This window comes from Acipenser ruthenus, chromosome 46 (assembly GCF_902713425.1).
Source record: "Acipenser ruthenus chromosome 46, fAciRut3.2 maternal haplotype, whole genome shotgun sequence".
NCBI classification, from domain to species: Eukaryota; Metazoa; Chordata; class Actinopteri; order Acipenseriformes; family Acipenseridae; genus Acipenser; species Acipenser ruthenus.
Genome location: NC_081234.1, coordinates 2199641 through 2212919, shown reverse-complemented (window position 1 = coordinate 2212919; position 13279 = coordinate 2199641). Strand labels below are relative to the sequence as shown.

The 13279-nt window shown below is 45.0% G+C and overlaps 1 protein-coding gene across 1 annotated transcript in view; it reads left to right on the top strand.

Moving 5' to 3' along the window:
• Positions 1 to 13279, top strand: part of LOC131720970 (matrix metalloproteinase-21-like) — a 48073-nt gene that overhangs the window by 13892 nt on the left and 20902 nt on the right. The window contains exons 2-3 of the mRNA XM_059013570.1: positions 2449 to 3166; positions 5394 to 5533. Coding sequence (XP_058869553.1) covers positions 2533 to 3166; positions 5394 to 5533 — 774 coding nt within the window. The 5' untranslated portion in view covers positions 2449 to 2532. The remainder of the gene's footprint in view (positions 1 to 2448; positions 3167 to 5393; positions 5534 to 13279) is intronic.

The following is a 13279-nucleotide window of genomic DNA, read 5'->3' as shown; positions in this document are numbered from 1 at the left end:
AATCCAATATTGCTCAGAGGTCCCCGATACATTAGTAGGTATTGATATGGTGAACCATACATAGTACCTATGCAGTGCCCTGAAGTTGCTCAGTAGTCTGTATTGCCATCTTCTTTAATGAATTCACTAGCTTCACAGCATACCTTTGATTAGCAGGGTCATGTGGAAGGCAATGCAGCCTTGGAATGGAGATCTGGAAGCTAGCTGACTGGATACGATCACTTAAGTGCATCTCCCCCTGTCAAACAATCAGCATGAGTTTTAATAAAACTACATGATTAGATTGCATGGTAATTAGCTCGGTATCATTTTCTTGTGCCTTCCGTAATGAAGCCAGCCCCGGGGAATGGATCCAGTGGCAATGACAGGGACAGGTGTGCAGGGCAGTAGTGCGAGATGGGATGGCAATAAAGGACAGCCTACCACCAAATGGAGCTCATCGCAGGTGCGTGTGAGTGTTTGAATACTGTATCTCAGCTCTGGGTACAGTTCCATTGTCAAGATCCTTCATTGCCGAGGCAAGAGGCCACTTGAATGGGAATATGGACCTGCCAGTTCCTACGCTGCTGGTGCCTGTGGTGGTTCTCTGCTTCCTTGCCTGCAGGGGGTGCTGTGAGATGAGGAGCCAGCATCTGACACTTTCCGAGACCAGCACTCGCAGCGCAGTGGTGAGTAGTGGTGAGGGCTCTGGACTCTTGACCAGAGAGTCATGGGTTCAATCCCAGGTGGGGGATACTGCTGTTGTACCCTTGAGCAAGGTACTTTACCTAGATTGCTCCAATAAAAACCCAACTGTATAAATGGGTAATTGTATGTAAAAATAATGTGATATCTGTATAATGTGAAATAATGTATAATGTGATATCTTGTAACAATTGTAAGTCGCCCTGGATAAGGGCGTCTGCTAATAAATAAATAAATATTATTATTATTATTATTATTATTATTATTATTATTATTATTATTATTATTATTATTATTATTAATAATAATAATAATAATAATAATAATAATAATAATAATAATAATAATAATACACACTCAGTGACCAGCACTCGCAGCGCCGTGGTGAGTGCTTCTCATACACACTCAGACCAGCATTGGTTTAATAGGCTGGAACCAGATACAGTATATAGATACAATAGTGCTATAGGACTATTACATAACCTGTAGTGTGAAAGATTTCACTTGTTTTAAGGTTTGTTTGCACCCTTTTGAAGCAGACCCAGACACAGAACTGTACTTTTCAAGCACTTGCATTATATATAGAAATTAAAATAAAACAAAGCATAAACAAAAGCCTATCTCCACTTGGAGACCTACACTAAACACAGCTTTTCTTAAGTAAAGGGTTGGGATGGCTAAGCCGTTTACCCAACAAAAGCACTCTTACTTTGAACACCACCAGACAGCTAAGCTGTTTACCAGTCACACACATTTACTTCAGGTATAAACACACAATACTGTCTTTTCTTGACACACAGCACTCCCTGGCTGACAACACAGTACCAGCTCCCTGGCACCCCTTTCCTTAATGGAGCTTAAAGCTCTCTTTTTAGAATGTGGCTGTTCCCAAATAAGATAACTGGGAACAGCCACATTCTCCCATGTATTTGGCAGGGCTAGGGATTAACCCCATCCCTGCCAACCACCACCAAAACACACATAAACACCACATTATTTACAGGTAGGGATCTGCCCTGGCACAATAGTTACATGGCTAAGCAGTGATATAAATATGAATGAATCCAGGCCATAGTTGGATACTATAAATACAGTAAATGAATGGATAATTGTAAAGTAATTTAGCACAGGTGAATCAGAGCGTTTGTTAAATGAATACACTTTGCAAAATGTTGATTCTCAATCAAAAAGAGAAATTACTTCATTGGCAAAATTCTATTCATACCATTCTGTTTCAGTCACACTGTGGTATTTAAATATTAACAACTAACATACTGTACCAACATATGAACAATTGCTTTTCAATTTCTGTTCATGGCAAGTCTATATATACAAAGTGATTTAACAATAAAAACAAGTATGTCAGTAATGTATCATACATCTCCCGCCATGGCTGTGAATTAAACATTAGAGCTCTCAGTATGATGGAGAAGTTGATGACCAGGACATGTATCACACTATTTACAGAATAGTACAGAATAAGAATTAGCAATGACATGTCTGATTACAGTTTGATAAGCAGTTCTCCAGACATATGCAAAAATGTAAGTGACATAAAGAGGGATGGATGTCCAGACATGCATGTATCTCCACAATCTGATACGCTCAATAACTTTTGCTAAATAATGTTAATACCAAGTTCCATGTCAATTGGATTTGTACGACCACCTCACTAAATCCCCTATGCAGGTGGTGTCATCTCCAGCTGGGGAAAGTAAATGCTCCTTTAAATAAAACATGAGCCTTGTTTCTTCTCATTTTCAGAGACATCTCAACAAAAATGGAAGGGCAGAGGCTGGGAACTGGGAGAAACAACCCTTTCATAGAAACCCTGCTGCCAAGTCTGATATGGGCCTCTTTGAAGAAGGACTGCCTCCTCAAGGTTGCTTGCTTCTGCCCATGCCTGAAACAGAGTACAAGGAGGACCTTCGCAGCTCAGTGTCTGGACAGCAGGACACTAAACCCCAAACACTCACCCCTAGAGATCCAGCTGCTTTTTTTAATCCCAAAATGGTATTAGCTGGTGCTGTTAAACCTTTATCCCATAAAACCAACTCATTAGTGCAGAGAAATAACAACACATTGTCAGGAGAGAAACAAACATTCAGAAACCAAATTGACACCCAAACTTTATCACCCAATTCCAACCCAACTGAGGCTGATGTTCCCAATCAGAATGATTCTAAGAGCTCCCTGATCCACAAGTTGAGGAAGAGGTCTTTGACTCTCCTGACCTTCAGGTCCAAACGGGCACGGAGGATCGATGCCACACTGGAACTGGCGTCAGGGATGGCATTTGCCAAGCGTCTTCTGAAGTGGCGTCTCATGCCTGAAGGGTACAGCGCTCACCTGACCCTGATGGAGCAGCGTCTGGCACTCAGGCAGGCGTTCCGTCGCTGGAGTGAAGTGGTGCCCATTGACTTCCAGGAGGATCTCACTGCATCCATGTCAGAGATTGACATCAAGCTGGGATTTGGAACAGGTGTGGAGCTTTCTTTTTTCATGGTCCATTAGGACATTAGTGTTACTATAATTCAATCAATCAATCAATTTTATTTGTATATAGCGCCTTTCATGACAGGTCGCCACAAAGCTCTTTACAAGGATAAAAACAATACATATTACAAAAAAAGGGGGTAACAAATTAGGATATTAAAAAGAGAAACAGTGGGATCAATATGGAGACAGAGAATATCAGCTCATCTAGAGGAGAATGCCAGGCTATAAAAAATGGGTTTTTAATCTAGATTTAAAGGCATTGACTGAAGGGGCTTCTCTAATTGTGATAGGCAAGTTGTTCCATAATTTAGGTGCCATATAACTAAAAGATCTACCACCTGAATAATGGGTACAGACAATAACCCAGCATCCAGTGATTCAGACTCCAGATAAGTACAAGTTAGTTCTGTTCAACTATCTAATGTTTTGTCTGTGCATATTTATACGCGTACATTTATGCTATAAAAGTCTGTGTATGCTGCGTTTTCTATGATTTATTTGAGAACATTTTTAAATTTGTGTAGGATCTTTATCTTTACAAGGTATAGCTCCGCTATAACATTTCAATTAGAATGTTGGTAACCATGGTTTTGTTGCATGTTGAATATGATAAACGTGTTTCGCTAAATGAGACTATTTTTATCAATGGCATAAAAAGTTTTTTGTTTTTTTTTTAAGCATAAAGGTCAATTTCACCCATTCTCTACTTGAATGTCGATATTAATTGTCGATTTGGCAAAAAAATCAAAATCGAATACTAGCAAGCCTACTTATAAGTTAACAGCAACACCTTAAAATCTATTCGAAAACTAACATGGAGCCAATGCAAGGATGCCAGTACAAGGGGGATATGCTCTCGCCTCTTGGCACAAGTTAAAATTCTAGCAGCAGCATTTTGTACAAGTTGGAGGCGGGAAATAATGTTGTGGCTAGTTCCAATTATTATTATTATTATTATTATTATTATTATTATTAACTATTTCTTAGCAGACGCCCTTATCCAGGGCGACTTACAATCGCAAGCAAATACAAATACATTCAAGTGTTACAATACAAGTCATACAATAAGGGCAAGAAATACAATAATTTTTTCAAGTGTGACAAACCACAATTCAATAATACAGCAGATAATAGTGAAAGTTACATCAGGATATGATTAAATAGTGATAGTTACATCAGGATATGATTAAGTACAAAATACTACAGGTTAAACACTTGGCAGATTACAATATTCTGAAGTACAGGATTAAATGCAGTAAAATAGGGGGCAGATAAGAGCAAAATAAAGCATATTTAAATGAAGGGTGATAGTGTCCCAGGATACAACAGAGGAGTTCTACAGGTGCTGTTTGAAGAGGTGAGTCTTAAGGAGGCGCCGGAATGTGGTCAGGGACTGGGCAGTCCTGACATCTGTAGGAAGGTCGTTCCACCACTGCGGAGCAAGGGTGGAGAAGGAGCGGGCTCGGGAGGCAGGGGAGCGTAGCGGAGGTAGAGCCAGTCTTCTAGTGCAGGCGGAGCGGAGAGGTCGAGTGGGGGTGTAGGGAGAGATGAGGGTCTGGAGGTAGCTGGGTGCAGTCTGGTCAAGGCATCTGTAGGCTGAAAAGACCAATGAAAAGACCATTGCAATAATCAATCCTAGAAGATATAAAAGCATGCATTAATCTCTCTGCATCCTGCCTGGAGAGAATGCCTCTCAGTCCTGCAATATTTCTTAAATGAAAAAAGGACATTTTTGTAAAAAAAATTTACGTGCTTCAAAAGAGAGGTCGGTTTCAAATATAACACCTACGTTTTTTACTTCTGCCCAAAAATCTGTACACTCCATCAAATAATAAAATCAACCAAATGTGTATTTTTATGTTATTTCAGCCTTCATTTCCAAATAGTACACCTTGGTTTAACATGTGCATTGCTCATAATACATAACACTATTTCATAAACACAGCAGCATCTGGTTCATTGAAGGTCTCCCATCCAAGGATTCATTCTGTGAACTGCTCTTTGCAAACAATTTGAACAATATTTAGGGAACTATTCTAGGCTTGAATTTGACCAAACCAGAAGTAAACAACTCAGATATTGCACTCGGGAATATATATGTAGTCTTACGTTGCTGTTTTATCGTTTTTTTCCTTTAATGATTTGGAGTACTGTGAATGGCTTTGAGAGCCTGGCCCCGTGTCTATGTGCAGTGTAATGTGTTTCTGCAGGCCGTCACTTGGGCTGTCCGCAGGTGTTCGACGGAGCTTGGCAGGAGCTGGCGCACAGCCTGCAGCATGGGGACATCCACTTTGATGACAATGAGGCCTATAGCACCTCCGACTCCCACCCAGGGGTCAGCCTGCTCAAGGTAGCTATTGATTCATTTCAAATGTCTCACCTGCATAAGTGTTTACAGTTATTGGTAGATAATGTTTTTAAATTGTTTTAAGGAGCTGTTTTAAACTAGACAGTTGTTTTTATACCACGCGTGTGGATAATATTTTGTATGTATTGTCAGGAAATGTTAGTGACCGTGGTTTATAATAACATATTTAATAGGTTGTGAATTTATCAAAACAAATATGACCATCTTCAAGCTGTATTGTCCCTTAGTCCTGTTCTGTTTCATTACTATGGGTACTATTTAATTGCCTTTTTGTTTTGTTGTTTGTTTAAATCTTTTGTTTGTTTTATTATTTAATAAAATAGCTGAGCGCTGTAGTGCTGCAGTTTCACCACCGCCATTCCTTACCTGTTTTGGTTTCTGTTTCTGGTCCGTGACGTCACCACCCACACGCGACTCAACAACAGCTCAGTCACAAGGCCACATGAGTATCATTAGCTTGTTTACAACAGTGTTCAATAGCAAATTACAATCACATAAGATAGTGGAACAACAAATGTTTAAATTGACGATGGGAAGCCTCTGATCCAAGTTCCATCGGCAATGCATTCCAGTGTCCTTCCAGTGTCCTTGTTGGCAGTGCAGTTTGTTGTAGTTGTAGGGACATAATCTTCCTCCACTCCCAGCAGCTGCTGAGCATGCCACTGCTTCCAGCACACTTCCATCTACACCCGGAGATAAAACCCAATCGCATCTCCGTCCTGAAACAGAACTGGAGGGTCCATGTGCTCTCTACAATCTTGTCTGCAACAGGAAGTTACACAAGCTCACAGATTGCCTGCAAGTGTCACGTTTTTGTGTAATGACCATAAACATTTCCTTCACTACCTTCCATATTTCCATGACAGTGAATTTGATTGACATTCACCCATGGTTTAATGTGCCTCATATTTTTGTTTGACTCCTTTGGAACAGTGCTGCTGTGCTGGTGTCAGAAATGTTTTTGGTAAAGGAATAGTTAGAATAAAATAGTGTGTACCTGTGAGAGGGGAGGGATCTGGACTGGCCGTCAGGTGCATGTGGGAGCCTGTAGGGGGTTCGTATTCTCTGTGTATTCCCACGCTGTCAGGCAATGTTTTGTTGACAGGACTCAGCTGTGAGGAAATTGGCTGACATTCTGTCATTGGCTGGGGGGTGGGGCTATACGGGGTGAATTAATTAATAAAAAGGCGCTGTTTTGTATCCTCTCTGGCTCATACAGGAAACATAGTGGAGCGTGACTTTACGGCAGAATCTTGAAAAGCAGGGTCTCTGGAGCAGCGACTCGGAGAGACAGAGTGGCAGTTCAGCGCGAAGCTTACAGACCCGGTTCTACTACTTTTAGTTAGCAAGTTTAGCGGGACTGAGCCGTCCCACAGTGTATGAGAGGTTACAGAACAGTGCCTGTTCCTTGGGGCTCCCACCACTAGAGGGAGCAACGAGCCGCGGCAAAAACCTGCACACTTTATTTTGTAGTTTTTCCTTAAAGTATTTTGTTTTCCTTTTTCCTTTCACCTTTTCACTTATTGTTACTTATTACACATCTGTGTTATTATTATTATTTGTTTATTTAGCAGACGCCTTTATCCAAGGTGACTTACAGAGACTAGGGTGTGTGAACTATGCATCAGCTGCAGAGTCACTTACAACTACGTCTCACCCGAAAGACGGAGCACAAGGATGTTAAGTGACTTGCTCAGGGTCACACAATGAGTCAGTGGCTGAGGTGGGATTTGAACCGGGGACCTCCTGGTTACAAGCCCTTTTCTTTAACCACTGGACCACACAACCTCCTGTGTGTGTTGTATGAAGATGGGGCACAATACCATTGTTGGTAGAGTGCCCCGAACTATAACAAAACACCTGCCAACCAAGCTCACCCTAATAAATCTGGGCGCCTGTGCCAGCGTTTCATATTTGAACTTTGTGTCTGTCTCGTGTCTTCCCACACCCTACCACACGTTGTTGTCAGCAGTGGGATAACTGGCATTGCCAAGACACAGCAATGCCCATTTGAAAAATAAATAAAAAATCATCAGAATGGATGCAATGCAGTTTGCAGAGATGATGGCCCTTCTGCACCAGACACTGTCAGCGGCGGTGCAGGGAGGGACTGAGGCTGCTTCCAGATGGCAGCAGCCTACTAAAATGACGGCGGAGGATCGCCCGGAGGCATACCTTCGCCTGTTTGAAGCTTTGGAGGAGGCCAATCAGTGGCCCCAGGTCCGGTGGGCGAGCTACCTTCTTCCGCAGTTAACCGGGGAGGCGCAAGCTGCTGCCCAAACATCCCCGTACACTAGCCCACCGTCTCCGCGATTATGCCGTGGGATGGCTGGATCCCGGCACCAACTCCAAGGATCAGGTCGTGGAATTGGTTGTGCTGGAGCAGTTCCTGGAGGCTTTGGGACTGGTCCTGGGACTGTGGGTACGAAGACAGGTACCCGGAACCCTGAATGAGGCAGTCACCATGGCAGAGAGATACCAGGCAGCTGAGCCCGCTCCTAGCACTGCACCCTACAAGTCTGCTGCCTCAGCACCAGCGGCCCACATTTCCCCTGGTGAAGGGACTTAGACGGGCCATTTAGACGGAGCCCTTTGATTGCTCCTGTCTTTCAACCTCCGGCAGAGGCTTCAGGGAGAGAAAGCAGCCAACCGAGGTGTTGGACGTGCCACGACCTGGGTCACCTGGCTCGCGACTGCCCTGCCATGGAGTGTGACCTTGCTGGGTCAGGTAAGCATATTCAGTTATCTCGGTCACTCCAGCAAATGAGTTTTGTTCTTCCTGTGACAGTGGAAGGGACATAAACTCGGGCTCTCTTGGATTCAGGGTGTGGTCAGTGTCTAATACAAGAAGGGTTGATCTCACCGGGGCATAACCGATTGTTGGGATGGGATAACATTAAATGTATACATGGGGATATTTGCACCTACCCTAAGGTCTGGATAACACTACAAATTGGCACTATAACAACATGCATACAGGTAGGCTTGGTTCCTCAGTTGCCACAACCTGTCATTTTGGGGCGGGACTGCCTGCAGTTCAATGATTGGGTAGCAGCTGCGGTTGCCCTGCCTTCCCCATTGGTAAAGAAGGAGGAAATAATTGGAGATATCTTTCCCTTCCGCGGCTCGGCTTGGTTTTGTCACAGATTTAAACCCCGTAAAACAAAAAGGGAACACCGGGCCGCTAAGAATGAGGGCTGGCAATGGAGGGAGTCCAGTCAGGTTCAGGTGGGGGCAGTTGGCGAAGATTCTGGGGGGGAGGTGCAGGAACCAGCACAGGAGCCTGGTCCTTCCGTCTCCGTTCGGGATCGACCCGACCCCGAGTTGGAAGCCATGGGAGCTGATTTTTTAGCTCGCTCCCGTGACTTTTGACTCGAGCAAGGATGTGACGACGCGCTAGGTCGGCTATTTGATCAAGAAGAGGTGGTTAATGTTCGAGTGGTTGAGCCTGGTCGTGTCGCTGCATACCCACACTTTGAAATTTACCGTGACCTACTATATCGGGTTGATAAATTGCACCAGACCGGGGAGGTGCGTCACCAGTTGCTTGTCCCTAAGCCTTTTAGGGAAGATTTATTGCATTTGGCTTATGCTGTTCCCCTGTCTGGTCACTTGGGTAGGGACAAAACTAAAGCGAGACTTGAGGCATGATTCAATTGGCTGGGGTTGGATGGCGACGTGAGGCGGTTTTGTGAGCAGTGCCCAGAATGCCAACGTGCCAGCCCCAGAGCCATGCCACTAGCCCCCCTTGTGCCATTGCCACTTGTGGAAGCTTCGTTCGAGCGTATTGGGGTAGATATAGTCGGACCGGCGGAGCGAAGTGTGTCGGGATACACGCACCTGTTGGTTATTCTGGATTACACTACGCGTCTTCCAGAGGCCATACCACTTCGCTCTGCCTCCGCTAAATCTGTCGCCGACGAGCTTGTTAAAGTTTTCTCCCGGGTAGGGATTCCCAGAGAAATGCTTACCGACCAAGGAACCAATTTTATGTCACGGCTGGTCCGTGAATCATGCAAACTTTTGGGGATTAAGACTATCAGGACATCAGTTTATCACCCTCAATCTGATGGTTTGGTAGAGCATTTTAACAAAACTCTAAAAAGCATGATGCGTAGGTTCATTGAAAGCGATGTGCTCAACTGGGATAAACTGATTCATCCCCTCCTTTTTGCGATTAGAGAGGTACCGCAGGCTTCCACAGGGTTCTCCCCGTTCGAGCTGCTGTATAGGAGGAGACCCCGGGGCGTGCTCGATCTCGTCAGAGAGATGTGGGAGGAACAGCAGGACAATTCGACCAATATGGTCCGGTATGTGTTGGATCTGCGCAGGTGTCTTGAGTCTGTAGGTCAATGGGCTTGTGACAATCTGCAGCAGGCACAACACAGGCAGGAGACCAATTACAATAGAGGGGACCGTTTGCGTGCATTTCAGCCGGGGGATAAAGTGCTTTTATTATTACCCAGCTCTGAGTCTAAACTCTTGGCAAAGTGGCAAGGACCCTTTGAGGTTACACACCGGGTTGGTACGGTGGATTACGAGGTCTGCCAGTCGGGACGAAGGAGGGAAAAGCACATTTATCATGTGAACCTCCTGAAGCCTTGGGTTCAATGGGAGACGTTGTTAGCAACACCCACAGGTGACTTCACTGATTTGGGACCTGATCTTTCTGTCTTGGCGAGGATGGGGTCGGTTCAGGTTGGTAATAACCTGACACCAAGACAGAAACGTGAGGTTCACAATCTGGTGGCTGCTTTTCCTGACGTGTTCTCTCCAGTCCCGGGGCAGACTCGAGTAGCCCATCATCATATTGAAATTGAGCTGGGGACACGAGTTTGTCAAAGGCTATACCGCATACCTGAACGTAAAAGACAGGTAGTGAAAGTGGAGATTGAGGAAATGCTCAAGCTGGGGGTAATAGAAGAGTCCCAAAGTGACTGGAATAGTCCGAACGTTTTAGTAGATAAGCCAGACGGGTCGACATGATTTTGCATTGATTTTAGGCTTAGCCCATGCCCCGGGTAGATGAATTGCTGGAGCATCTAGGCACGGCTCACTTTACACTGGATTTAATGAAGGGGTACTGGCAGATACCCCTGACCCCAGAATCACGGGAGAAAACAGCATTTTCGACTCCCTTCGGGTTATACCAGTTTACTACCATGCCCTTTGGGTTGCATGGAGCGCCGGCCACTTTCCAGCGGATGATGGATCGCATTTTGCGGCCCCATCAGCAGTACGCCGCTGCTTACATAGATGATGTTGTTATCCACAGTGAGGACTGGCCGAGTCATCTGTGTAAGGTAGCGGCAGTGCTGCAATCCTTGCGGGAGTCTGGGCTCACTGCTAACCCAAAGAAGTCTGCAATTGGGAAGATTGAGTCAGAGTATTTGGGGTATCGGGTAGGAGGCGGCCAGATCTGACCGCTTGTTGCAAAGGTGAAAGCCTTGGCTGACTGGCCGACTCCTACCACAAAAACCCAGGTGTGCTCTTTCTTGGGAATGGCGGGATATTATCGTAAGTTCATCCCGAACTTTGCTACTCTCACCGCTCCCTTGACAGACCTAACCCGGAAGGCTGCCCCAAATACGGTCCAGTGGACGGTCGTGTCAGGGGGCCTTTCTCGCCTTGAAGAGGAGGCTGTGTAGCAAGCCAGTGCTGTGCAGTCCGGACTTTAGTCGGAGGTTTACCCTACAGACGGATGCATCTGAGACAGGTTTCGGGGCAGTGTTGTCCCAGGAGGTGCGGGGAAGCAAGCACCCGGTCCTGTATATCAGCAGGAAGCCCCTTCCCCGTGAGAAAAACTATAGTACCATCGAGAAGGAGTGTCTCGCAGTAAAATGGGCAGTCGAGTCACTCCGGTACTACCTCCTGTGCCGACACTTCACCCTCATCACAGTTCATGCCCCCTTGGCATGGCTCCACCGAATGAAAGATAACAACGCCCGTATCACATGATGGTACCTGGCGCTGCAGCCCTATGCCTTCAGGGTTGTCCACCGAGCAGGAAAACTGCACCAAAACACAGATTTTTTCTCTTGGGAAGGCATAGAGGTGTAGGATTTTCGAATGGACCGGTGGTGCCATTCTGAGGGGGAGGATATGTGAGAGGGGAGGGATCTGGACTGGCCGTCAGGTGCATGTGGGAGCCTGTAGGGGGTTCGTATTCTCCGTGTATTCCCACGCTGTCAGGCAATGTTTTGTTGACAGGACTCAGCTGTGAGGAAATCGGCTGATGTTCTGTCATTGGCTGGGGGGTGGGACTACACGGGGTGAATTAATTAATAAAAAGGCGCTGTTTTGTATCCTCTCTGGCTCATACAGGAAACATAGTGGAGCATGACTTCACGGCAGAATCTTGAAAAGCAGGGTCTCTGGAGCAGCGACTCAGAGAGACGGAGTGGCAATTCAGCGCGAGGCTTACAGACCCTGGGTGCAAGCAAGCCACACAGGTTATTTACGGTTCTACTATTTTTAGTTAGCAAGTTTAGCGGGACTGAGCCGTCCCACAGTGTATGAGAGGGTACAGAACAGTGCCTGTTCCTCGGGGCTCCCACTAGAGGGAGCAACGAGCCACGGTAAAAACCTGCACACTTTATTTTGTAGTTTTTCCTTAAAGTATTTTGTTTTCCTTTTTTTTCCTTTCGCCTTTTCACTTATTGTTACTTTGGATTACACATCTGTGTGTGTTGTATGAAGATGGGGCACAATACCATTGTTGGTAGAGTGCCCCGAACTATAACAAAACACCTGCCAACCAAGCTCACCCTAATAAATCTGGGCGCCTGTGCTGGCGTTTCATATTTGAACTTTGTGTCTGTCTCGTGTCTTCCCACACCCTACCACAGTACTCTAAAAAATGTATTGCAGAAAGTAGATGCATGTAGCTTTGCACATTAATATAAAATTCTAAATACACACACACAATGTCCGTACAGGGAAGGGAACACAGACACACAGAGAGAGAGAGAGAGAGAGAGAGAGGGAGAGAGAGAGAGAGAGAGAGAGAGAGAGAGAGAGAGAAAGAATAAGAATGAACATAAGAAAGTTTACAAACAAGTGGAGGCCCATCTTGCTCATTTGGTTGTTAGAACCTTATTGATCCCAGAATCTCATCAAGCAGCTTCTTGAAGGATCCCAGGGTGTCAGCTTCAACAACATTACTGGGGAGTTGGAGAGAGACAGAAAGACTAGCATCACAGTATAGCCTATTCTGTTTCACTTCCTAAATTCCTGTCGGCTACTGCCAGGCTAAAAACAGTCAAGCCGCTCAGGTTCATTATTCAACACCGGCATATCATCCCAATACTTAGTCGGGACGCTTCATTTACCGGTCCGTTTCACTCTCTCTTACTCGTCGTTCCACGCTCCAAACGCTGCGTTCCCACTCTGCACAGACAAACGCAAACCCCTGCAAACCCCATTACACCTGTAAATGTGAAAAGGGCATTACTGACTCTGTTACACCTGTAATGCATGTGAAAGATTTCAAGTGAACCACAGCACAGAAATGAAAATCGTTAAACGCTCTTCTAAAAGCTGATTCAAAGTGTTTAGCTTCTATTCTGTGAAATAACTTTCCTTCAAAGCTAAATACCTTGACTATAAAATAATTAGTTACTGTTAATACAATACTTGAACTAATTCTGACAGTTTACATGCCCTACCTAAAGTGGTGTAAAGTGCTAATTAAACTAATTGTTATTAATTGAATAATCTTTTTATAAG